This window comes from Passer domesticus, chromosome 9 (assembly GCF_036417665.1).
Source record: "Passer domesticus isolate bPasDom1 chromosome 9, bPasDom1.hap1, whole genome shotgun sequence".
Lineage (NCBI taxonomy): Eukaryota > Metazoa > Chordata > Aves > Passeriformes > Passeridae > Passer > Passer domesticus.
Genome location: NC_087482.1, coordinates 24,790,327 through 24,816,161, shown reverse-complemented (window position 1 = coordinate 24,816,161; position 25,835 = coordinate 24,790,327). Strand labels below are relative to the sequence as shown.

General features: G+C 56.8%; 1 protein-coding gene and 1 long non-coding RNA gene across 3 annotated transcripts; both read right to left on the bottom strand.

Annotated features, from left to right (window-relative positions):
• Positions 1 to 543: 543 nt before the first annotated feature.
• Positions 544 to 24,782, bottom strand: LOC135307718 (proteoglycan 4-like). Of its 2 annotated transcripts, none has more exons than XM_064432131.1 (25): positions 24,714 to 24,782; positions 24,525 to 24,626; positions 23,979 to 24,095; positions 23,588 to 23,659; positions 23,428 to 23,499; positions 23,239 to 23,340; positions 22,673 to 22,780; positions 21,946 to 22,017; positions 21,786 to 21,857; positions 8,481 to 8,582; positions 7,935 to 8,051; positions 7,544 to 7,615; positions 7,384 to 7,455; positions 7,195 to 7,296; positions 6,629 to 6,736; positions 5,902 to 5,973; positions 5,742 to 5,813; positions 5,553 to 5,654; positions 5,004 to 5,111; positions 3,854 to 3,910; positions 3,581 to 3,652; positions 3,395 to 3,493; positions 2,837 to 2,950; positions 2,043 to 2,208; positions 544 to 1,512 (listed from the first exon to the last, which is right to left on the bottom strand). In XM_064432131.1, the coding sequence occupies exons 2-25, from the start codon at positions 24,562 to 24,564 to the stop codon at positions 1,455 to 1,457; spliced, it is 2,148 nt and encodes a 715-aa protein (XP_064288201.1). In that variant the 5' UTR covers positions 24,565 to 24,626; positions 24,714 to 24,782; the 3' UTR covers positions 544 to 1,454. The 2 variants fall into 2 exon arrangements, with proteins under 2 accessions (XP_064288201.1, XP_064288200.1); XM_064432130.1 differs by lacking the exon at positions 21,786 to 21,857 and adding an exon at positions 8,670 to 8,741.
• On the bottom strand, positions 18,889 to 19,951 carry LOC135307725 (uncharacterized). The gene is made up of 4 exons (XR_010368394.1): positions 19,893 to 19,951; positions 19,620 to 19,691; positions 19,434 to 19,532; positions 18,889 to 18,989 (listed from the first exon to the last, which is right to left on the bottom strand). It is a non-coding gene; the product is annotated as an uncharacterized LOC135307725 (long non-coding RNA).
• Positions 24,783 to 25,835: the final 1,053 nt, after the last annotated feature.

The following is a 25,835-nucleotide window of genomic DNA, read 5'->3' as shown; positions in this document are numbered from 1 at the left end:
TCCCTTCGCTCCCTTGCGACGGCCCCCGCTAGGTCACTTTTTGCCCCAGGAATCGTCTCATTACAAGGAGGAGGAAACGGAGGGTGTGGCCATGGCACAGGCGGTGCGGACGGTGCTGTTACAGCATCCGCGGGGGGTGAGCTGCTGCTTGAAGGAGGAGCTGATGTTGGTGGCAAAACGACTGTAGATGTGGTAGGGGGTAACGGACAGTTGTAGCAGTCCCCATGACTCTTATTCTTATCATATGCTACGCTAGCTTGCTGCGCAGCTTTCTTTTCTACCTGATGTTGTAATAACTCATTGTGCACGACTCGCCATAGCTTTCCTAACTTCCTTGCAGTTTTATCCTCATCTATAGCTGCCTCCCACAACTTGTCCCCGAGCTTACGCCACTCTGTTAATTCATGCACTGTATGAGGATTTTGAAAAACTCCTTGTGCATACCCATAGGCTAACAACTGTGGGAGCTCTTTCTGCAAATCTATGCCCTTAACCTGACGCTATTATAAAAAGCAAGTAAATAAATCATATGCTGCTTGCCTTTCCATTTCCATTTTTGAGAACGTCAGCGCTGTTGCAGCCCTTCAAGGTTTCGGCAGCACGTATCGGCCGGGCTCTTCTATAAGGTCACCCAGGGCGCGGCACTTTTCGCTTTTTCAGCAGTGCTTATTCGCCGTCCTTGCTGCTGTAGGACCCGAACTCGTTCACCGATCCACTGTGGTTGCCATTACCGATATCATGTCCGGGGTCACCATTTGTGGTAATCGGCGGAAGAAATGCAGCACTCAATATGAGTGATCAGCAAATCTCAAAACTTTATTGATAGGCACATACATTTATATTGGTGTTAATGAGGCTAATACATATTGCAAAAAGCGAGCTCATTATTGGTTAGTTACTTATCAGCTAACTACGCCTACCTTATCATTCTTGAGGCTACTATGCTGCAGCTGTTTACATATTTTCTTCATGTTTCTAACTAACGATCCTCTCCCCCATCCTGATGTTGCACCAAGGGCACAGTGCCCTTGCCAGGTTTGGACACTGACTGCTGACTCCTATCCTCGTCTCCTTCTTGCTTAATTAACGGTATTATGTCAGTGTGACCTTTGTTAGCTAGCCAGCTGTTCACAAAATCCTCCACAACCTTCAGTGTTGCCTAGAGGGCAAGGCCAGGGGGCTCAGGGGCAGAGGAAGGGATGTGTTGGTCTCAGGAGGTGCTGGAAGGTGCTGGGCTGGTCCTGGGGTCCCTAGCGGAACTCGGGTTGGCTGGGATGGGACAGACGGAGAGAAAAAAAGGAATAAAGGAAGCTTGGGGAGGCCCATGGGGAGAGCAGGTGGCAGTGGGATCTACGGGGCAATAAGAGGCTTCCTTGTCGACGGTTGTTCTGGGGTCCTCTTCACAGAACACTTGAGAGGGCTGTCCGGGCCGTTCCTGCTGCTGGAGGAGCTGCTCACGCTGTCTGGTGTGAGGTGCAGCCACCGTCTTTCAACTCCTGTCCCGAACTGCCCCTGTGGAGAGAGGAGGTGGCTGAGGCCCCAGCTGCCAGTGGCACACAGGGACCCTCGTGCACAGCAGGGCCCAGAGCTGGCAAGGCTCCCCAGCACAGCTGGAGCTGCTGGCACAGCTGGGCCCAGCTGGACAGCTGCCCCTCAAGGCCCCGGCCAGCAGGGCACGGCTCTGGGCAGGGTCCCTGGCCAGGAGCGGGCCCCAGAGCGCCTCTGCCTTTCAAGGGCAACCTCGGCCCTGCTCTTTCTCCTCCCCACCTGCCTCTGCCTCTGCCCCGTGCCCCTGGAGCTGCTCTTGGCCAGGCAGCCTCAGTGGGAGCCAGCACTGGCTGCAGCCCCAGCGGGGCCCCCAGGACAAGGCCCAGCAATTGAGAGGCCAGTGGAAGCACTGGGCAGCAGCAGAAGCCTCAGCAGAGTTATTTGGACAATCATGGACTGGCCACAACTCCACTGCAGTCTCAATAGGAATGTTCCCTGTCCACGTTAGACTTTCAAAAGAAGCTGTTGGAGGGGGAGAGCAACAAAACACTCACTGTTTTCTGTTCCAGGAATACCCGATTCCAAAGCAGCACAACATGAAAACAAGCTCCAAACAAAGCACGCCGGCCAGTAACCCTAGCCAGCAGCCTGTTCCCTGACAGAAATCCCTTCCAAGGCCATCCTGGGCATTGGGAACAGGTCTTGTGGTGCCGGCTGCATCTGTGGGAGCGATGGGGAGCGTGAGCCCGTGCTGTGCTGCACTGCTGAGCTGGCAGCATGGTGAATACGGGCAGGACGTTCTCTGTTTCCCCCAGAGCTGGGGCCTGCAGGCACCTTGCCGGCCCTTGGCACAGGCTGTGCCAGCCAACAAAGCCCAGCAGGCCGGGAGGAGAGCCCGGGGGCAGCGCAGCTGCTTGGGCAGTGGCTGCTGCCAGGGACACGGGCCAAAGCCATCCCTGAGCAGCCACTGCCACCCCTGGCCCTCCCTGCCCCGTGACAGCTCCCCCAGCCCCAGGGGACAGGCTCAGGCCCTGTCAGGACCCAGCGCAGCCCCTGCCCAGTCGGGAGCCAGGGCTGGCTCTGGCCCTGGGCTGGCGGCAGGGCTCCCGCTCGGGGCTGCTCCTGTGCCTTGGGCCTCTGGGCACTCAGGGCCAGCTCCGCAGCAGCTGCAGCGCCAGGGACGTTGCTGCACCAGGCGCGTTTCCCTGGGGCTCTGAACCAGCTCCAGAGGCCTGGAAGCCGAGGCGCCTCCAGCTTTGGCTGCTGCCGGGCCGGGCAAGGGCAGGCCCTGGGGGAAGAGCTGCTGCCACACAGCCCCGGCCAGGACTGAGCCTGGCACAGCAATTACCTGCTGTGCCTGTGCCCGTGTCTGGCATCGCCTTCCTTTCTGCTGCAGGGGCTGCCAATGAGCCACTGCTTCTCCCTGGGTGCTCCTCCTTCTGCACAGCCTTTTGGTCCATCACTTGAAAAAGGAAAAAAAGGACAACTGGATCAAATGGAAATATTCCCCACTGGGGATGTGTCATCTTCATGAGGCAATGCTTGTCAAAGTCACAGGTAAAGATCAGGAAAAATCCCAGGTAATTGGGGCTGGGCCAGTGCACTCCCTTGAGAAAACAGCTGCACCTCCTGATCTTCTCAGAGACTGGGAAATGGCAGGGGATCTCAGGCCCACAGTACAGTTGGGGCACCCTATCAGCTAATGCCAAATTCCATCCTGCAGAGGCTGGGCAGAAGCTGCAGCCAGGCCTGGTTGGGAAACAGCCCTGCAGGGCGTGAAAGCAGCAGCGGGGCAGCGAGGCTGCCATGGATCCCTTCCCACTGTGCCGGGCACGGCGTGTCCAGATGTGCAGCCAAAGCCCCTGGCTGCTGAGTCCCAGGGGAAGCATGAGGGAAATGCACCCACCTTGTCCTCCGGGTGCTTCCTTCTGTGTTTGTGTCAGGAATTCATCTGACTCATGAGACATTTTGGCTGCAGTATCTTGGGTCTTTCCTTTTGGAGGACCTTAAGAGAAAGTAGTTCCATTTCCCAGGAATGCATCCCACAAAAGCAGGGCTCAACTTGTGGGGTCAGCAGGTACACACTACTCACCCCTGCCATGGGAGCTGGGTTGGGGCCAAGCATCCAGCCCTGGAGCTGGAGAAGTCCTCCCTGCAGACACACCTGTAACTCAACAGCCACAGAAGCTTCTGCCATCTCTGCTGATCTGCACGGGCACCACTGAGCCGCAGGAGTGGTGAGGGGATCGTGCAGGGCGCGGGCACACACGTGCATGGTTCTGTGCTGGCACCTTCAGCGCTGCCTCCCTGGCCCAGCTTTGGGCTCTGAGCTAGCAGCTCTCCCAGGGGAAAGGCCTTGACCTACCCTCAGCATCTCCCAGAGGCTCAGTCTTGGATGTGGGGCCTTCACCGGCAGGTTCAGCTGCAAAGAAAGGCAGGACAGAAGAGCTCCTGTGGCACTGCAGGAGATCCTCAGGCTGCCCACAAGGCTCAGCCCCGGGGCACAGCCCTGGGCCTGGCCCCTTCCCTCTCTTCTCTTCTCTGTGACTGCACAGAGCACACGGAAGGACACACTGGCATTGCACACGGGAGGAAGATTGAAAGCTAAATGCTCCTTCCTCCCAATGACAGCGATCCTGTGGGATCCCTCAGGGCTCCAGAAGGGAGCAGGGCAAGATTTTCAGAATCCTTCAGCCCTTAAATAATGTTAAGGGAAATGGCTTATGAGTGAGCTCTTGTCACATTGACACTGATTATTCTGTCAAGAAAGGCACACGGAGGAATAGCCTCCAGCATCCTCCAGGAATTTCAAGCCATTTTCCAGCAGGGCTTCAAAAAAATCCAAGTCATGATTCCAGTCTAGAAGGGAGCAGAGATCAGAATGATCTCAGTGGCATTCTGGGATCCCCTTCTGCCACAGAGAACTGGGCACTGCCAGGGGGTCGGCTAAGGCCGTGGGAGCCAGATGCGAATTGACATGCCCATAGTTGCACAGGGGCCTGGGGAGCTCTGGGCTGCCTCCTGGTCACTCTCCACACTCTTTCCCTGCCCTCAGCAACATCCCTGGGAGGGGTGGCTGGAGTAGCCCAGGGCCCCGGGGCTCTCTCCCTCACACACAGAGGAAATCCTCCCTAAAGCATGGGGGAAAACTGCAGCAGGCAGTGACACAGGTATCCATCCCTCCCTCCCTCTGTCCCTCCTGCCCTCCTTCTGCGGCGACAGCTCCCAGATCCCAAGGGCAAACAGCCAGGCCCTCTCAGGACACACTGGAGCCTTGCTCTCCCCCTCTGTCCTTTCCCCACCGTGGGCACCCCGTGCAGTCACTGCCAGGTTTCAGGACATGTCTCCCACAGAGGGACCCCAGCAGGACTGCTCAGTACCCGAGTGCCCTGAGCCTGCTCGGGATAATTCCCCTGGGCTGTGCCGCTCTAGTCCAGGCTGTGCCCGCACTGCCAAGCAGCAGAGAGGGCAGCTCAAGCCTCAGCAGGGCTCAGGCCCAGAGGCACAGCAATTACCTCCTGTGCCTGTGCCTGGCAAGGCCTCCCTTCCTTCAGCAGAGGCTGGCACGGAACCACTGCTTCCTCCGGGAAATGCTTCCTTCTGCACAGGCTCAAAATCCACTTCTGGAGAAAGGAAAAGGCACAGCTGGATCAGGTGGAGTTGTTTCCCATTGGGGAGGTGACATCCTCAGGAGGCAATAATTATCAAAAAAATTTATAAGGATCAGGAAAGGTCCACGGTCTTGGGTCTGGGCCAGAGCACTTCCTCCTCCAAATAGCTGTGTCTCCTGATCTGCTCAGAGACTGGGAAATGGCAGGAGATCTCAGGCCCATGGTGCAGTTTGGGCTGCCTGTCAGCTGATGCCAAATGCCTTCCTACAGAGGCTGGGCAGAAGCTGCAACCAGGCCAGGCTGGGAAACAGCCCTGCAGGGCGTGAAAGCAGCAGCGGGGTAGCGAGGCTGCCATGGATCCCTTCCTGCTGTGCCGGGCACGGTGTGTCCAGATGTGCTGCCAAAGCCCCCGGCTGCTGACTCCCAGGGGAAGCATGCGGGAAATCCCCCCACCTTGACTTCTCTGCAGCATTTCCTTCAGCATTTGCCACATGAATTCAAATGGGTTCTGGAATTTCTTGTATGCCATGCCTTTGGTCTCTTCTGGTGGAGGACCTTAAGAGAAAGTAGTTCCATTTCCCAGCAATGGATCCCACAAAAGCAGGGCTCAGCCTGTGGGGTCAGCAGGGACACACTACTCACCCCTGCCATGGGAGCTGGGCTTGGGTGCAGCATCCAAGGTAGGAGCTGGAGAAGTCCTCCCTGGAGACATATCTGTAACACAACAGCCACAGAAGCTTCTGTCACCTGGTTCCTGCCCGCTTGTCTACAATTCTTCCTTGTTGGCACGCTGAGAACATACCTGCAGGAGGCTCCAAGGGCTTCAAAACTTTCTTCATCCAAGCTGATGGAGAAGCCTTCCCAGCAACCTCATCTAGAACGGAGCACAGATGAGAACATTTTCCAGGGTGTGCTGGGATCCACTTCTGCCACAGGGAACTGTGCAGTGCCAGGGGGCCGGGTAAGGCCATGGGAGCCAGATGTGAATAGACATGGCCAAAGGTGCACAGGGGCCTGGGGAGCTCTGGGCTGGCTGCTGGCCACTCTCCACACTCTTTCCCTGCCCTCAGCAACATCCTTGGGAGGGGTGGCTGGAGCAGCACAGGGCCCTGTGGCTCTCTCTTCACATACAAAAGAAATCCTCCCTAAAGCCCAGGGGAAAACTTGAGCAGGCAGTGCCACAGCTATCCCTCCATCCCTCCCTCTGTCCCTCCTGCCCTCCTTCTGCGGCGACAGCTCCCAGATCCCAAGGGCAAACAGCCAGGCCCTCTCAGGACACACTGGAGCCTTGCTCTCCCCCTCTGTCCTTTCCCCACCGTGGGCACCCCGTGCAGTCACTGCCAGGTTTCAGGACATGTCTCCCACAGAGGGACCCCAGCAGGACTGCTCAGTACCCGAGTGCCCTGAGCCTGCTCGGGATAATTCCCCTGGGCTGTGCCGCTCTAGTCCAGGCTGTGCCCGCACTGCCAAGCAGCAGAGAGGGCAGCTCAAGCCTCAGCAGGGCTCAGGCCCAGAGGCACAGCAATTACCTCCTGTGCCTGTGCCTGGCATGGCCTCCCTTCCTGCAGCAGAGGCTGGCACAGAACCACTGCTTCCTCCTGGAAGTGCTTCCTTCTGCACAGGCTCTCCTTTCATTTCTGGAGAATGAAAAAGAGACAGCTGGATCAGATGGAAACATTCCTGACTGGCAATGGGGATGGGGACAATTTCAGGAGGCATCACTTGTGAAAGGAATGGATAAGGATCAGAAAACACCCAGGATTTTGGGACAACCCAAGGCTGCTTCCTTCCCCAAACAGCCCCAACATCTGATCTGCCTGGACACCAGGAAATTGCAGGGGATCTGAGGGTGGGCATGGACTGTGGTGCAATTGGGGCTGTCTGCCAGCTGATGCCAAATGCCTTCCTGCAGAGGCTGGGCAGAAGCTGCAGCCAGGCCAGGTTGGGAAACAGCCCTGCAGGGCGTGAAAGCAGCAGCGGGGCAGCGAGGCTGCCAGGAATCCCTTCCCGCTGTGCCGGGCACGGCGTGTCTAGATGTGCAGCCAAAGCCCCTGGCTGCTGAGACCCAGGGGAAGCATGAGGGAAATGCACCCACCTTGCCTTCTCTGCAGACATTCCTTCAGCATTTGCCACATGACTTCTAATGGGTCCTGGAATTTCTTGCCTGCCATGCCTTTGGTCTCTCCTGTCGTAGGACCTTAAGAGAAAGTAGTTCCATTTCCCAGGAATGGATCCCACAAAAGCAGAGCTCAGCTTGTGGGGTCAGCAGGGATACACTGCTCACCCCTGTGATGGGAGCTGGGCTTTTGTGCAGCATCCAAGGTAGGAGTTGGTGAGGTCGTCCCTGCAGACACATCTGTAACAAAACAGCCACAGAAGCTTCTGTCACCTGGTCCTGACCAGTCAGTCAAACATTACGCCTTGGTGGGACAGTGAGAACATACCTGCAGAATGCTCAGAGTGCTTCACAACTTCAGAGCGCCAGGCTAATGGAGAATCCTTCCCAGCATCCCAGTCTGGAAGCAAACCAAGATGAGAACTGTTTCCATTGTGTGCTAGGGCTGGCTCTGGCCCTGGGCTGGCGGCAGGGCTCCCGCTCGGGGCTGCTCCTGTGCCTTGGGCCTCTGGGCACTCAGGGCCAGCTCCGCAGCAGCTGCAGCGCCAGGGACGTTGCTGCACCAGTCGCGTTTCCCTGGGGCTCTGAACCAGCTCCAGAGGCCTGGAAGCCGAGGCGCCTCCAGCTTTGGCTGCTGCCAGGCCGGGCAAGGGCAGGCCCTGGGGGAAGAGCTGCTGCCACACAGCCCCGGCCGGGCCTGAGCCCGGCACAGCAATTACCTGCTGTGCCTGTGCCCGTGTCTGGAATCGCCTTCCTTCCTGCAACAGGGGCTCGCACCGAAGATGGAGTGCTTCCTTCAAGAAATGCCACCTTCCACTGAAGCACTATGTCCATCTCTTGACAAAGGAAGGGAGACAGCTGCATCAGATGGGGCTGTTTCCCACTTGGGCGGTGGCATCAGAGGTAATATTTGTGAAATTTATGGTGCAGGAAAATGGCCAGATTACAGTGGCATGATGAGAGCACTTCCAGCTCCAAACAGACACCCTTTTCCTAATCTGCAGGGCTGGATATAGTGGGGGATCTCAGGGTGTGTTACAGTTTGGGCTGCCTGTCAGCTGATGCCAAACGCCTTCCTACAGAGGCTGGGCAGAAGCTGCAGCCAGGCCAGGCTGGGAAACAGCCCTGCAGGGCGTGAAAGCAGCAGCGGGGCAGCGAGGCTGCCATGGATCCCTTCCCGCTGTGCCGGGCACGGCGTGCCCAGATGTGCAGCCAAAGCCCCCGGCTGCTGAGTCCCAGGGGAAGCATGAGGGAAATGCACCCACCTTCTCTTGTCTGCAGGGGTTCCTTAAGCTCTCGCCTCATGTGTTTGGATGGTTCCAGGGATATCTTATCTGTTGTATCTTGGATTTTCCCTGTTGGAGTACCTTAGAGAAAAATATTTCCATTTCCCTGGAATGGATCCCAGAAAAGCAAGGCTCAGCCTGTGGGGTCAGCAGGGACACACTACTCACTCCTGTGATGGGAGCTGGGCTTGAGTGCAACATCCAAGGTAGGAGCTGGAGAAGTCTTCCCTGTAGACACATCTGTAACACAACAGCCACAGAAGCTTCTGTCACCTGGTTCCTGCCCGCTTGTCTACAATTCTTCCTTGGTGGCACGCTGAGAACATACCTGCAGGAGGCTCCAAGGGCTTCAAAACTTTATTCATCCAAGCTGATGGAGAAGCCCTCCCAGACACCTCATCTAGAATGGAGCACAGATGAGAACATTTTCCAGGGTGTGCTGGGATCCCCTTCTGCCACAGAGAACTGGGCACTGCAAGGGGGTCGGCTAAGGCCGTGGGAGCCAGATGTGAATAGACATGGCCAAAGCTGCCCAGGGGCCTGGGGAGCTCTGGGCTGTCTCCTGATCACTCTCCACACTCTTTCCCTGCCCTCAGCAACATCCCAGGGAGAGGTGGCTGGAGCAGTGCAGGGCCCCGGGGTTCTCTCCCTCAGACACAGAGGAAATCCTCTCTAAAACCCCGGGGAAAACTGCAGCAGGCAGTGACACAGGTATCCATCCCTCCCTCCCTCTGTCCCTCCTGCCCTCCTTCTGCGGCGACAGCTCCCAGATCCCAAGGGCAAACAGCCAGGCCCTCTCAGGACACACTGGAGCCTTGCTCTCCCCCTCTGTCCTTTCCCCACCGTGGGCACCCCGTGCAGTCACTGCCAGGTTTCAGGACATGTCTCCCACAGAGGGACCCCAGCAGGACTGCTCAGTACCCAAGTGCCCTGAGCCTGCTCGGGATAATTCCCCTGGGCTGTGCCGCTCTAGTCCAGGCTGTGCCCGCACTGCCAAGCAGCAGAGAGGGCAGCTCAAGCCTCAGCAGGGCTCAGGCCCAGAGGCACAGCAATTACCTCCTGTGCCTGTGCCTGGCATGGCCTCCCTTCCTTCAGCAGAGGCTGGCACGGAACCACTGCTTCCTCCGGGAAATGCTTCCATCTGCACAGGCTCTCCTTTCATTTCTGGAGAATGAAAAAGAGACAGCTGGATCAGATGGAAACATTCCTCATTGGGAATGGGCCATGGATCCCATCCCGCTGTGCCGGGAACCATGCGTTCAGATGTGCAGCCAAAGCCCCCGGCTGCTGAATCCCAGGGGAAGCATGAAGCAAATGCACCCACCTTGTCCTCCCTGCAGCATTTTCTTCAGCACTTGCCTCGTCTGTTTGGATGGTTCCAGGGATATCTTCTCTGTTGTGTCTTGCATCTTCCTCTTTGGAGGAACTTAGAGAAAAATATTTCCATTTCCCAGGAATGCATCCCACAAAAGCAGGGCTCAACTTGTGGGGTCAGCAGGGACACACTACTCACCCCTGCCATGGGGGCTGGTCTTGTTGGCAATAACCACCAAAGGACGTATGAATCTCCTCCCTGCAGACACACCTGTAACTCAACAGCCACAGAAGCTTCTGCCATCTCTGCTGATCTGCACGGGCACCACTGAGCCGCAGGAGCGGTGAGGGGATCGTGCAGGGCACGGGCACACACGTGCATGGTTCTGTGCTGGCACCTGCAGCGCTGCCTCCCTGGCCCAGCTTTGGGCTCTGAGCTGGCAGCTCTCCCAGGGGAAAGGCCTTGACCTACCCTCACCATCTCCCAGAGCCTCAGTCCTGGATGTGGGACCTTCACCGGCAGGTTCAGCTGCAAAGAAAGGCAGGACAGAAGAGTTCCTGTGGCACTGCAGGAGATCCTCAGGCTGCCCACAAGGCTCAGCCCCGGGGCACAGCCCTGGGCCCGGCCCCTTCCCTCTCTGCTCTTCTCGGTGACTGCACAGAGCACACAGAAGGACACACTGGCATTGCACACGGGAGGAAGATTGAAAGCTAAATGCTCCTTCCTCCCACTGACAGTGATTCTGTGGGAGCCCTCAGGCCTCCAGAAGGGAGCAGGGCAAGGTTTCCAGATTCTTTCAACCTTAAGATTATGTTAAGGGAACTGGTTAATAAGTGAGCTTTTGTTGAATTGATCCTGATTATTTACTCAGGAAAGGCAGAGTGAAAACTTGCCTCCAGCATCCTCCAGGAACTTCAAACCATGCTTCATGAGGACTTCCTGAAAACCCATGTCATGATTCCAGTCTAGAAGGGAGCAGAGATCAGAACCATTTCCATAGTGTGCTGGGATCCCCTTCTGACTTAGGGAACTGGTCACTGCAGGGGTTGGGTAAGGCTGTGGGAGCCAGAAGCGAATGGAGATGGCCAAAGCTGCACAGGGGCCTGGGGAGCTCTGGCCTGGCTCCTGGTCACTCTCCAACCTCTTTGCAGGCCCTTTGCAACATCTCTGGAGGGGTGGCTGGAGTAGCAGCCCAGGGCCCGTGGGGTCTCTCTCCCTCCCACAGAGGAAACCCTCCCTAAAGCCCTGGGCAAAACCATCCCCAGCGCTTCCCAGGGAGCAGGGAGCGCTGTCCCAGGAAAGGGCAGCCAGGCTGCCGGCTCACCTGCTCGCCGCGCTTGCAGCGGAGCAGCCTGGGCAGCCCTGGCAGGCAGGGCCACGGCCAGGAGCAGCAGGAGTAGGAGGCGCAGAGCAAGGGCCATGGTGCCTTGTCCTCCGCCAGTCCCGCAGCTCTTGCTGCCACCGCTGTCCCGACACCGCTGTCCCAACGTCAGCACCGCTGCTGCCACCGCCGCTGCTGCCGCAACAGTTGTGCTCAGGGACTGACTGCTGGCTCCTTGTGCTGCTGTGCAACCACGGGGCTCTGGCACCTCTGTGACCTCAGGGCCTGCTGAGAGCTCAGCCAGCTGTGACCCCAGAGCCCTGCTGTGACCTCATGGCCTCAGCTGTACCCCCAGAGTGTGCGCCCGTCTGCATGAATGGACTGCCCTGATTGTAAATGTTTTGCTTCATCAAAGGGCCATTGCTCAGCAAAACCTTTCTTTTGCCTGCTGACATTGCTGGTCAGGCTGCGTCCCTCAAGATGCTCTTGATTGTTGCAGTTCAAATTTATTTTATTGATTCCATTTCAAGTCTTGTTTAAGGGCTCTGTTGTGCCCCCGTTTTTTTCCTGAGTTGGTTCACCTGTGGGTTTTACCCTCCCTCCAAACTGTCCCTCGTGTCCTTCCCCACCCCTTGTTCCAGCTCTTTCCCTGCCTCTCAAGGCAACCCAGCCCCTTGGTTCCCCAACCTTTGGGCAATCCCTGACTGCAACTCCCCTTTGGAATTCCCCTACTCCTGGAAGCCCCACTGGCCCTTGTGACCCATCCTCTCCACCCTCCTACCCCAATTGGCCCCAGACACTTGATGTAATCCCCTCACTCCTCTCCTGAGCATTCCCTATTGGTTCATTGTTTGCATCCACGCCATGACTTGTATGTGTACAAAACCCCTTGGGCAGTACAGCTAGGGGCTTTTCATTCTGTTCTCTTCACCTGGACTAAGCTGTTCCTTGCGGAACCTGAAGACGGGACGCCTCCTCCTTTCTCCTGTGCCTCGTCCCTGTCGTGACTTGTGTCTGGCACTGGAGAGCAAGTGGCACTAAAGGTTCTGCCTCTGGTAAATGCCCATAGCGAGGCAGTTCCCGACTCCTGCCGTAGTGCCGGAGTTGTAAGAGCTAGCCCAGGTTCCAGCACTCACTTCACTAATGTACCGAATGCCCCTTCTTCAGTGCCTGCTCTGGTGCTCTGCCAGCTCACACAGCAGAGTGAGATTCACATACTGCAGCCCAGAGTTAGGTTGTTGCAACATTGAAATGGGTGTGGTTGGCAGGATGGCTGGGCATAAATCACTACAGAACTAAAGCAAATGTGTGCACTGTCCCAGGCTGGACTTGAATAGGCACAGGAATTGTGGAAAGATGAGGACAAGATAGCAGAGACCAATGGAAACACCAGCTGAAAAGGAGGACATGCTAAAGGAGTTATTTGTGCACATTTGGGGGTATATTTTCCTTGGGTGCAAAGCAAAATCAAAAGCTTCTGAATGCCCAAAAGATGAGAGAACTGTGTGTGGTAAATAGATATGATTCATGCTGACAAAATTGAAACAGTAATCAATATTGATAATTAATATTTGGAAATAAAAAACCAGTTAAAGGAGTCATGCCAAGCAAGAAAGGGAGAGGAGGGGTCCACCCCCAACCTTCTCCTGCAGATGTTCAGAACAGGAGGAAGCAAGAGATAACTATGACTAAATTTCGTTGGAAGAGAGGAGAATTTGGTTGCACACCAGGCAAATGTTGATTATATGAGATTATATGACTGCTTTAATGTTAGAACACAGTATTGGCTTATACTGTAGCAGCTTGGTGCGCATGTGTAATCCAAAAGATGAACTACAGGACATGGAGGAAGAGGAGAGGCCTTCCTCAAAGAAGATCCCCAAAGAGTGGTACAACTTACTTAAAGAAGTGTGGAGCATGCGTGGGGAAGGTGATGATGAGGGCAGTGATACAAGTGTGACGAATCGAAAATGGGAGGAGATGGTAATGACATACAGCATAAAAAGGGGAATTTGGGCTTGACACGCTAGTACGTGAGGTGACGGGGGTCCAAAAGCCCTGCACCCCTACCCCACGCATACCCCGCGAGGTTATTTTTGCTTATACGCTATTATCAGAAACAAATTATTCATCATTTAAAGCAAATTATATTGTCAATATTTTGAGTGTATTCAATTGTATATATATTAAGCTACATAATTAAAATTGCTGTTACATTTCATTTTGTTTGGGTTTGTTCTTTCGGTTTTTTTGATTGGATAATTGGGCAAATATAACATGTGGAATGTCCTCCACAGCAGAGTGTCAGACCTCTGGATCTTTTTAAACACTTTTATCAAGGTGGAGCTGTGGCGGCTTCAGCTGGTGCCTCTGGGGGACCTTGAACAAAGAACCCCTGAGCTTTTCTACCCTCCCAGGTGAAGTGTGATAATCTCAGGTCTTCCTGCTGTGTCCGAGTGCCGGGCCACTGGCTGGCACCACAGGTCCCCAGACCCTCTGCTGAGGCATCCCTCTCCTACAGTCAAGTTTAGTCTGTCACATTTGGCTTTTCTCTCTGATCCACCACCAGGACCAAAGATCACACGGTCCTGAGGATGTAAAAATGCCTGTTCCTTCTGGAACATTGCTGTTGTGTGACAGCCGTGCAGGCAGAGCGGGCAGCTGTAGGGATACTGACTCGTTTCCCTGGTGCCAGCCGTGCTGCATCCATCGAGCTGCTGGGTGTTGGAGCTCGCTGGGACGCGGCCCGGCCCGGCACCACGGGAGTTAGGAAGGGTCTTGAAGGAATCCCCACGCGTTAAAGCAGACGATTTAGCCGGGGATTTTAAGTTGTTTCTCAGTTAACCTTGTAAAAGGCCAAAACAAGTCTCCTATGAATTCTGTCCCTGTCAAGTTCAGTTCTGCCCCGAAATCCCCTCAGCATTCTCAGGGCAGTGGCAGGAGCCGGGTGCTGGCCCGGAGCCCCACTGGCTGGGGAGAGCACGGCCCAGAGCGAGCCCCTGCTGCCCGGGATGGCCACAGGCCCGGGGGAGCCGGACGGGCAACGCCAGGGCCCTGTCCAGGCTCCTGGGGCTCCTCTGGCACCTGTTCCGTCCTTTCGGGCGCTGAGCGGTGCCCGTCCCGCGGGGCTGTCTGTGCCCGGCCCCAAAAGAGGCAGGGCCAAGGCTGTGGCCCCTGGGCTGGCGGTGCCGCCTGCCCGGCGCTCAGCACCGCCCGTGCCGTGCCGATGCAGCGTGACCCGGCGGGGCAGCTCCGCCTTGGCGCCTCGCCACCGCCATCCCGGCACGGCGGCTGGCCCTGGGCCGCGGCAGCCCCGAGCCGCATGGGCCCGGGAGGGACTGCCGGAGCTCCCCGTCCCCTGCGTGCCTCAGCAGACACTCCAGCCCCACTGCGTGCAGCAGGAGGGACACAAAGCACCTGCACGCTTACGAGAGTCCACAGCCCTTTCTACATGTGAAATGAGACCCCAGAACCCCGACATGTGCCTCAGGAGAGATCCCAGCACCCTGCACACCTTGGGAGAGATCCCAAACCCTCTGCATGCCTCACACAGGATTCCAAATCCCTTGCATGACTTGAAGTGGACCCCAGTGTCCTCCATGACTCAGAGGAAACCTAAAATATCCCTGGGTGTGCCGCAAGGGACCCCAGCCCCTCGTGCACCTTAGGGGGACTCCAAAGCCCCCACGTGCCTTACAGGGAAGTCCAGGCCAGCTACGCCGAGTGTTTTGACCTGGAAATCAAGCCTGGTTGCACCTGGGTTGTTGTGTCTCTGGGGCTGCTCACCAGCCCTGTTGAACCCCAAGGCCACACAGCCCTTCCCTTCCCTTCCCTTCCCTTCCCTTCCCTTCCCTTCCCTTCCCTTCCCTTCCCTTCCCTTCCCTTCCCTTCCCTTCCCTTCCCTTCCCTTCCCTTCCCTTCCCTTCCCTTCCCTTCCCTTCCCTTCCCTTCCCTTCCCTTCCCTTCCCTTCCCTTCCCTTCCCTTCCCTTCCCTTCCCTTCCCTTCCCTTCCTTCTGGCCCTGGCTGAGAGCAGCAGACCCTGTGCAGCACCCTGCATTGGTGATGGCCCATCAATTAGGTCCTATCAAGTGTGTGTTAATTAGGGAGGAGCTTTGTTTTGCCTGCTGACATTGCTGGTCAGGCTGTGTCCCTGGAGATACTCTTGATGGCTTCCCTCTTTTCCTGGGCATGGCACTGGAGGAGGTGTGGGCCCAGATGATCCCACGGAAGGAAATGTCCCTCAGCCCAGGGACGCTCAGCATGGGCTGCCCCATCCCCTCGGGGCCCCACCGCTGGTCACAGTGAAGCCATCTGCAGAATAAATAGACTCCACTGTCGCCCTGGTTTTTAATGTTCTTCTAAGCCTTCTGATGTTTACATTCTTGTAGCAAACTTTCCCAAACACTTTATGTAAATAACTTATTGTTTTGCATTCTTTTCTGCAGAGGAGAAATTTGATGGACTGTTGGTTTGTCCAGTGTCATTGGAGAGGTGGCACTTTCACCCTCCAATCCACTCTCACTTTTGGAAATCTGTAAATGTTGGAGTCAGAAATTCAACTGCCTTCTTTTTTACCTTGGAGAGATGCGTGTCTGCGTTGTTTTATTTCATGTCCTATAGCGGCACTCCACAACCTGATGTAGTTGTGAAGTGGGTATGCGTGTCAGGGCCTGGCACAAGCGAGATGGCTCTCGTGAAAACTTGTGCCCCGAGCCCTGGACTGAGCCACATCTTTGTTCACAAACATGTTCCATATGCAATACCTTACACAATCTCGCCATGCACATTCAACCCCTGGCCCCGCCTGTCCTCCCCTCACATGGCGATTAGATCCACGGCCTTCTGGGCACGCGTTGTTTCCTGTGGTGGTCACACTGGGGTCTTTGGTGGTCTCTGAGGTCGAAGGCTGTGGTCTTCCTCATGACTGAACTTTTGAACTTTTCTCCTTTGTGCATGCACTGTGGTCCCCTGGTGCTTATCTGAGTAGGTCTGTTGGTTTGGATCAGCTTGGAGACAGAGGAGCTCCTTAGTCTAGGCTACCTGCATTCCCTGGTCTTCTCCTGGTGTTATGAGTAAAACAGTTATCTGTAGCTATGATATTTTATTAAAAATCCTTTCCTGGGATTTTTCCCCTCATGAGGAGCTGAGGGCCTCAGGAAAGAAATGGAAACAATAACTGTCTGCTGCTGTGGAATGCAACAGGTGCATCTTCCATTGGTCCATGTGGATTGTTTTCACTTGGTGACCAATCACAGCCAACTGTGTTGAGCCTGTGAGCGGCCCAAAACCTCCATTTCAACAGCAGCCCCGGCCTGGCTTCTGCCTGCCCACACCGTGGGCATCCACAGCTCCTCCTGGGCATGGAGCTCAGTCAGTGCTGGTGCTGGGTGGGCTTTGCTGCTGCTGCCACCTGGACACTGATGTATTCTAATGCCATCCTCAAGAGCTACTGAAACCAGGAGGGGCATTGTTTCTTCCTCATCTCCTGTTAATGGGCCCATCAATGTCTTGCCACATGACTCAGAGATAACTCCCTCCCAGAGCCATTTCTGTTTCATGGCTAATCAAGGACCCACAGCATGAGGCAGAATGATATCAGCCCACTGTGAGATGCTCTGCCCATGGGGGAGGAGCTAAGCATCCCCAGCTGGATATAATCTGGGTTTTGGGACACAACAAGCAGTCTTTCCACTGGATTCCCAGAGGAACCGCCGCCCTTACCCACTGCTTTTCCAGAGGATGAGAGCTACCAGATTGTTTCTACAGGATCACCACTTCCACAAGGCCATTTCAGCTGGACTGCTACCACCACCCTAACTAGCAGGGTGTCAGCAGGCTGTATTCTGACCCTGTCAGTGGTTTTTCTTTTGTATTATTGCATGTATTTTGGGTTTTTTTTCCCTTTTCCTAATAAATTGTATTTCTAACTTGGAGTCTCTCACTGGTTTTGCTTTCAAACCACAACACAGATCCTTCTCTTTATTTCAACAGAGGAATGGGCCATTGCCTACTCTGCAAGCGGGGGGGGGGGGGGAGGGTGGGGTGTCACCTTCAGTGCTGCTTAGAGGGCAAGGCCAGGGGGCTCAGGGGCAGAGGAAGGGATGTGTTGGTCTCAGGAGGGGCTGGAAGGTGCTGGGCTGGTCCTGGGGTCTCTAGAGGAACTCGAGTTGGCTGGGATGGGACAGATGGAGAGAAAAAAGGGATGAAGGCAGCTTGGGGAGGCCCATGGGGAGAGCAGGTGGCAGTGGGATCTACGGGGCAATAAGAGGCTTCCTCGTAGACGGTTGTTCTGGGGTCCTCTTCACAGAAGACTTGAGAGGGCTGTCCAGGCCGTTCCTGCTGCTGGAGGAGCTGCTCACGCTGTCTGGTGTGAGGTGCAGCCACCGTCTTCCAACTCCTGTCCCGAGGTGCTCCTGTGCAGAGAGGAGGTGGCTGAGGCCCCAGCTGCCAGTGGCACACAGGGACCCTCGTGCACAGCAGGGCCCAGAGCTGGCAAGGCTCCCCAGCACGGCTGGAGCTGCTGGCACAGCTGGGCCCAGCTGGACAGCTGCCCCTCAAGGCCCCGGCCAGCAGGGCACGGCTCTGGGCAGGGTCCCTGGCCAGGAGCAGGCCCCAGAGCGCCTCTGCCTTTCAAGGGCAACCTCGGCCCTGCTCTTTCTCCTCCCCACCTGCCTCTGCCTCTGCCCCGTGCCCCTGGAGCTGCTCTTGGCCAGGCAGCCTCAGTGGGAGCCAGCACTGGCTGCAGCCCCAGCGGGGCCCCCAGGACAAGGCCCAGCAATTGAGAGGCCAGTGGAAGCACTGGGCAGCAGCAGAAGCCTCAGCAGAGTTATTTGGACAATCATGGACTGGCCACAACTCCACTGCAGTCTCAATAGGAATGTTCCCTGTCCACGTTAGACTTTCAAAAGAAGCTGTTGGAGGGGGAGAGCAACAAAACACTCACTGTTTTCTGTTCCAGGAATACCCGATTCCAAAGCAGCACAACATGAAAACAAGCTCCAAACAAAGCACGCCGGCCAGTAACCCTAGCCAGCAGCCTGTTCCCTGACAGAAATCCCTTCCAAGGCCATCCTGGGCATTGGGAACAGGTCTTGTGGTGCCGGCTGCATCTGTGGGAGCGATGGGGAGCGTGAGCCCGTGCTGTGCTGCACTGCTGAGCTGGCAGCATGGTGAATACGGGCAGGACGTTCTCTGTTTCCCCCAGAGCTGGGGCCTGCAGGCACCTTGCCGGCCCTTGGCACAGGCTGTGCCAGCCAACAAAGCCCAGCAGGCCGGGAGGAGAGCCCGGGGGCAGCGCAGCTGCTTGGGCAGTGGCTGCTGCCAGGGACACGGGCCAAAGCCATCCCTGAGCAGCCACTGCCACCCCTGGCCCTCCCTGCCCCGTGACAGCTCCCCCAGCCCCAGGGGACAGGCTCAGGCCCTGTCAGGACCCAGCGCAGCCCCTGCCCAGTCGGGAGCCAGGGCTGGCTCTGGCCCTGGGCTGGCGGCAGGGCTCCCGCTCGGGGCTGCTCCTGTGCCTTGGGCCTCTGGGCACTCAGGGCCAGCTCCGCAGCAGCTGCAGCGCCAGGGATGTTGCTGCACCAGTCGCGTTTCCCTGGGGCTCTGAACCAGCTCCAGAGGCCTGGAAGCTGAGGCGCCTCCAGCTTTGGCTGCTGCCAGGCCGGGCAAGGGCAGGCCCTGGGGGAAGAGCTGCTGCCACACAGCCCCGGCCAGGGCTGAGCCCGGCACAGCAATTACCTGTTGTGCCTGTGCCCGTGTCTGGCATCGCCTTCCTTTCTGCTGCAGGGGCTGCCAATGAGCCACTGCTTCTCCCTGGGTGCTCCTCCTTCTGCACAGCCTTTTGGTCCATCACTTGAAAAAGGAAAAAAGGGACAACTGGATCAAATGGAAATATTCCCCACTGGGGATGTGTCATCTTCATGAGGCAATGCTTGTCAAAGTCACAGGTAAAGATCAGGAAAAATCCCAGGTAATTGGGGCTGGGCCAGTGCACTCCCTTGAGAAAACAGCTGCACCTCCTGATCTTCTCAGAGACTGGGAAATGGCAGGGGATCTCAGGCCCACAGTACAGTTGGGGCACCCTATCAGCTAATGCCAAATTCCATCCTGCAGAGGCTGGGCAGAAGCTGCAGCCAGGCCTGGTTGGGAAACAGCCCTGCAGGGCGTGAAAGCAGCAGCGGGGCAGCGAGGCTGCCATGGATCCCTTCCCACTGTGCCGGGCACGGCGTGTCCAGATGTGCAGCCAAAGCCCCTGGCTGCTGAGTCCCAGGGGAAGCATGAGGGAAATGCACCCACCTTGTCCTCCGGGTGCTTCCTTCTGTGTTTGTGTCAGGAATTCATCTGACTCATGAGACATTTTGGCTGCAGTATCTTGGGTCTTTCCTTTTGGAGGACCTTAAGAGAAAGTAGTTCCATTTCCCAGGAATGCATCCCACAAAAGCAGGGCTCAGCCTGTGGGGTCAGCAGGGACACACTACTCACCCCTGCCATGGGAGCTGGGTTGGGGCCAAGCATCCAGCCCTGGAGCTGGAGAAGTCCTCCCTGCAGACACACCTGTAACTCAACAGCCACAGAAGCTTCTGCCATCTCTGCTGATCTGCACGGGCACCACTGAGCCGCAGGAGTGGTGAGGGGATCGTGCAGGGCGCGGGCACACACGTGCATGGTTCTGTGCTGGCACCTGCAGCGCTGCCTCCCTGGCCCAGCTTTGGGCTCTGAGCTGGCAGCTCTCCCAGGGGAAAGGCCTTGACCTACCCTCAGCATCTCCCAGAGCCTCAGTCTTGGATGTGGGGCCTTCACCGGCAGGTTCAGCTGCAAAGAAAGGCAGGACAGAAGAGCTCCTGTGGCACTGCAGGAGATCCTCAGGCTGCCCACAAGGCTCAGCCCCGGGGCACAGCCCTGGGCCCGGCCCCTTCCCTCTCTTCTCTTCTCTTCTCTGTGACTGCACAGAGCACACGGAAGGACACACTGGCATTGCACACGGGAGGAAGATTGAAAGCTAAATGCTCCTTCCTCCCAATGACAGCGATCCTGTGGGATCCCTCAGGGCTCCAGAAGGGAGCAGGGCAAGATTTTCAGAATCCTTCAGCCCTTAAATAATGTTAAGGGAAATGGCTTATGAGTGAGCTCTTGTCACATTGACACTGATTATTCTGTCAAGAAAGGCACACGGAGGAATAGCCTCCAGCATCCTCCAGGAATTTCAAGCCATTTTCCAGCAGGGCTTCAAAAAAATCCAAGTCATGATTCCAGTCTAGAAGGGAGCAGAGATCAGAATGATCTCAGTGGCATTCTGGGATCCCCTTCTGCCACAGAGAACTGGGCACTGCCAGGGGGTCGGCTAAGGCCGTGGGAGCCAGATGCGAATTGACATGCCCATAGTTGCACAGGGGCCTGGGGAGCTCTGGGCTGGCTCCTGGTCACTCTCCACACTCTTTCCCTGCCCTCAGCAACATCCCTGGGAGGGGTGGCTGGAGTAGCCCAGGGCCCCGGGGCTCTCTCCCTCACACACAGAGGAAATCCTCCCTAAAGCACGGGGGAAAACTGCAGCAGGCAGTGACACAGGTATCCATCCCTCCCTCCCTCTGTCCCTCCTGCCCTCCTTCTGCGGCGACAGCTCCCAGATCCCAAGGGCAAACAGCCAGGCCCTCTCAGGACACACTGGAGCCTTGTTCTCCCCCTCTGTCCTTTCCCCACCGTGGGCACCCCGTGCAGTCACTGCCAGGTTTCAGGACATGTCTCCCACAGAGGGACCCCAGCAGGACTGCTCAGTACCCGAGTGCCCTGAGCCTGCTCGGGATAATTCCCCTGGGCTGTGCCGCTCTAGTCCAGGCTGTGCCCGCACTGCCAAGCAGCAGAGAGGGCAGCTCAAGCCTCAGCAGGGCTCAGGCCCAGAGGCACAGCAATTACCTCCTGTGCCTGTGCCTGGCAAGGCCTCCCTTCCTTCAGCAGAGGCTGGCACGGAACCACTGCTTCCTCCGGGAAATGCTTCCTTCTGCACAGGCTCAAAATCCACTTCTGGAGAAAGGAAAAGGCACAGCTGGATCAGGTGGAGTTGTTTCCCATTGGGGAGGTGACATCCTCAGGAGGCAATAATTATCAAAAAAATTTATAAGGATCAGGAAAGGTCCACGGTCTTGGGTCTGGGCCAGAGCACTTCCTCCTCCAAATAGCTGTGTCTCCTGATCTGCTCAGAGACTGGGAAATGGCAGGAGATCTCAGGCCCATGGTGCAGTTTGGGCTGCCTGTCAGCTGATGCCAAATGCCTTCCTACAGAGGCTGGGCAGAAGCTGCAACCAGGCCAGGCTGGGAAACAGCCCTGCAGGGCGTGAAAGCAGCAGCGGGGTAGCGAGGCTGCCATGGATCCCTTCCTGCTGTGCCGGGCACGGTGTGTCCAGATGTGCTGCCAAAGCCCCCGGCTGCTGACTCCCAGGGGAAGCATGCGGGAAATCCCCCCACCTTGTCTTCTCTGCAGCATTTCCTTCAGCATTTGCCACATGAATTCAAATGGGTTCTGGAATTTCTTGTCTGCCATGCCTTTGGTCTCTTCTGGTGGAGGACCTTAAGAGAAAGTAGTTCCATTTCCCAGGAATGGATCCCACAAAAGCAGGGCTCAGCCTGTGGGGTCAGCAGGGACACACTACTCACCCCTGCCATAGGAGCTGGGCTTGGGTGCAGCATCCAAGGTAGGAGCTGGAGAAGTCCTCCCTGGAGACATATCTGTAACACAACAGCCACAGAAGCTTCTGTCACCTGGTTCCTGCCCGCTTGTCTACAATTCTTCCTTGGCGGCACGCTGAGAACATACCTGCAGGAGGCTCCAAGGGCTTCAAAACTTTCTTCATCCAAGCTGATGGAGAAGCCTTCCCAGCAACCTCATCTAGAACGGAGCACAGATGAGAACATTTTCCAGGGTGTGCTGGGAACCACTTCTGCCACAGGGAACTGTGCAGTGCCAGGGGGCCGGGTGAGGCCATGGGAGCCAGATGTGAATAGACATGGCCAAAGGTGCACAGGGGCCTGGGGAGCTCTGGGCTGGCTGCTGGCCACTCTCCACACTCTTTCCCTGCCCTCAGCAACATCCTTGGGAGGGGTGGCTGGAGCAGCACAGGGCCCTGTGGCTCTCTCTTCACATACAAAAGAAATCCTCCCTAAAGCCCAGGGGAAAACTTGAGCAGGCAGTGCCACAGCTATCCCTCCATCCCTCCCTCTGTCCCTCCTGCCCTCCTTCTGCGGCGACAGCTCCCAGATCCCAAGGGCAAACAGCCAGGCCCTCTCAGGACACACTGGAGCCTTGCTCTCCCCCTCTGTCCTTTCCCCACCGTGGGCACCCCGTGCAGTCACTGCCAGGTTTCAGGACATGTCTCCCATGGAGTGACCCCAGCAGGACTGCTCAGTACCCGAGTGCCCTGAGCCTGCTCGGGATAATTCCCCTGGGCTGTGCCGCTCTAGTCCAGGCTGTGCCCGCACTGCCAAGCAGCAGAGAGGGCAGCTCAAGCCTCAGCAGGGCTCAGGCCCAGAGGCACAGCAATTACCTCCTGTGCCTGTGCCTGGCATGGCCTCCCTTCCTGCAGCAGAGGCTGGCACAGAACCACTGCTTCCTCCGGGAAATGCTTCCATCTGCACAGGCTCTCCTTTCATTTCTGGAGAATGAAAAAGAGACAGCTGGATCAGATGGAAACATTCCTGACTGGGAATGGGGATGGGGACAATTTCAGGAGGCATCACTTGTGAAAGGAATGGATAAGGATCAGAAAACACCCAGGATTTTGGGACAACCCAAGGCTGCTTCCTTCCCCAAACAGCCCCAACATCTGATCTGCCTGGACACCAGGAAATTGCAGGGGATCTGAGGGTGGGCATGGACTGTGGTGCAATTGGGGCTGTCTGCCAGCTGATGCCAAATGCCTTCCTGCAGAGGCTGGGCAGAAGCTGCAGCCAGGCCAGGTTGGGAAACAGCCCTGCAGGGCGTGAAAGCAGCAGCGGGGCAGCAAGGCTGCCATGGATCCCTTCCAGCTGTGCCGGGCACGGCGTGTCCAGATGTGCAGCCAAAGCCCCCGGCTGCTGAGACCCAGGGGCAGCATGAGGGAAATGCACCCACCTTGCCTTCTCTGCAGACATTCCTTCAGCATTTGCCACATGACTTCTAATGGGTCCTGGAATTTCTTGCCTGCCATGCCTTTGGTCTCTCCTGTCGTAGGACCTTAAGAGAAAGTAGTTCCATTTCCCAGGAATGGATCCCACAAAAGCAGAGCTCAGCTTGTGGGGTCAGCAGGGATACACTGCTCACCCCTGTGATGGGAGCTGGGCTTTTGTGCAGCATCCAAGGTAGGAGTTGGTGAGGTCGTCCCTGCAGACACATCTGTAACAAAACAGCCACAGAAGCTTCTGTCACCTGGTCCTGACCAGTCAGTCAAACATTACGCCTTGGTGGGACAGTGAGAACATACCTGCAGAATGCTCAGAGTGCTTCACAACTTCAGAGCGCCAGGCTAATGGAGAATCCTTCCCAGCATCCCAGTCTGGAAGCAAACCAAGATGAGAACTGTTTCCATTGTGTGCTAGGGCTGGCTCTGGCCCTGGGCTGGCGGCAGGGCTCCCGCTCGGGGCTGCTCCTGTGCCTTGGGCCTCTGGGCACTCAGGGCCAGCTCCGCAGCAGCTGCAGCGCCAGGGACGTTGCTGCACCAGTCGCGTTTCCCTGGGGCTCTGAACCAGCTCCAGAGGCCTGGAAGCCGAGGCGCCTCCAGCTTTGGCTGCTGCCAGGCCGGGCAAGGGCAGGCCCTGGGGGAAGAGCTGCTGCCACACAGCCCCGGCCGGGCCTGAGCCCGGCACAGCAATTACCTGCTGTGCCTGTGCCCGTGTCTGGAATCGCCTTCCTTCCTGCAACAGGGGCTCGCACCGAAGATGGAGTGCTTCCTTCAAGAAATGCCACCTTCCACTGAAGCACTATGTCCATCTCTTGACAAAGGAAGGGAGACAGCTGCATCAGATGGGGCTGTTTCCCACTTGGGCGGTGGCATCAGAGGTAATATTTGTGAAATTTATGGTGCAGGAAAATGGCCAGATTACAGTGGCATGATGAGAGCACTTCCAGCTCCAAACAGACACCCTTTTCCTAATCTGCAGGGCTGGATATAGTGGGGGATCTCAGGGTGTGTTACAGTTTGGGCTGCCTGTCAGCTGATGCCAAACGCCTTCCTACAGAGGCTGGGCAGAAGCTGCAGCCAGGCCAGGCTGGGAAACAGCCCTGCAGGGCGTGAAAGCAGCAGCGGGGCAGCGAGGCTGCCATGGATCCCTTCCCGCTGTGCCGGGCACGGCGTGTCCAGATGTGCAGCCAAAGCCCCCGGCTGCTGAGTCCCAGGGGAAGCATGAGGGAAATGCACCCACCTTCTCTTGTCTGCAGGGGTTCCTTAAGCTCTCGCCTCATGTGTTTGGATGGTTCCAGGGATATCTTATCTGTTGTATCTTGGATTTTCCCTGTTGGAGTACCTTAGAGAAAAATATTTCCATTTCCCTGGAATGGATCCCAGAAAAGCAAGGCTCAGCCTGTGGGGTCAGCAGGGACACACTACTCACTCCTGTGATGGGAGCTGGGCTTGAGTGCAACATCCAAGGTAGGAGCTGGAGAAGTCTTCCCTGTAGACACATCTGTAACACAACAGCCACAGAAGCTTCTGTCACCTGGTTCCTGCCCGCTTGTCTACAATTCTTCCTTGGTGGCACGCTGAGAACATACCTGCAGGAGGCTCCAAGGGCTTCAAAACTTTATTCATACAAGCTGATGGAGAAGCCCTCCCAGACACCTCATCTAGAATGGAGCACAGATGAGAACATTTTCCAGGGTGTGCTGGGATCCCCTTCTGCCACAGAGAACTGGGCACTGCAAGGGGGTCGGCTAAGGCCGTGGGAGCCAGATGTGAATAGACATGGCCAAAGCTGCCCAGGGGCCTGGGGAGCTCTGGGCTGTCTCCTGATCACTCTCCACACTCTTTCCCTGCCCTCAGCAACATCCCAGGGAGAGGTGGCTGGAGCAGTGCAGGGCCCCGGGGTTCTCTCCCTCAGACACAGAGGAAATCCTCTCTAAAACCCCGGGGAAAACTGCAGCAGGCAGTGACACAGGTATCCATCCCTCCCTCCCTCTGTCCCTCCTGCCCTCCTTCTGCGGCGACAGCTCCCAGATCCCAAGGGCAAACAGCCAGGCCCTCTCAGGACACACTGGAGCCTTGCTCTCCCCCTCTGTCCTTTCCCCACCGTGGGCACCCCGTGCAGTCACTGCCAGGTTTCAGGACATGTCTCCCACAGAGGGACCCCAGCAGGACTGCTCAGTACCCAAGTGCCCTGAGCCTGCTCGGGATAATTCCCCTGGGCTGTGCCGCTCTAGTCCAGGCTGTGCCCGCACTGCCAAGCAGCAGAGAGGGCAGCTCAAGCCTCAGCAGGGCTCAGGCCCAGAGGCACAGCAATTACCTCCTGTGCCTGTGCCTGGCATGGCCTCCCTTCCTTCAGCAGAGGCTGGCACGGAACCACTGCTTCCTCCGGGAAATGCTTCCATCTGCACAGGCTCTCCTTTCATTTCTGGAGAATGAAAAAGAGACAGCTGGATCAGATGGAAACATTCCTGACTGGGAATGGGGATGGGGACAATTTCAGGAGGCATCACTTGTGAAAGGAATGGATAAGGATCAGAAAACACCCAGGATT

Excerpts from the sequence above, each read along its gene's own strand:
- LOC135307718 (XM_064432131.1), bottom strand. The coding sequence starts at position 24,564 with ATGAGGCGAGAGCTTAAGGAACCCCTGCAGACAAGAGAAG. Across the intron at positions 7,297-7,383 it reads GCCCAGCTCCCATCACAGGG|GTCCTACGACAGGAGAGACC; the intron begins GTGAGCAGTGTA and ends CTTTCTCTTAAG. Across the intron at positions 5,814-5,901 it reads GCCCTTGGAGCCTCCTGCAG|ATATGTCTCCAGGGAGGACT; the intron begins GTATGTTCTCAG and ends GTTGTGTTACAG.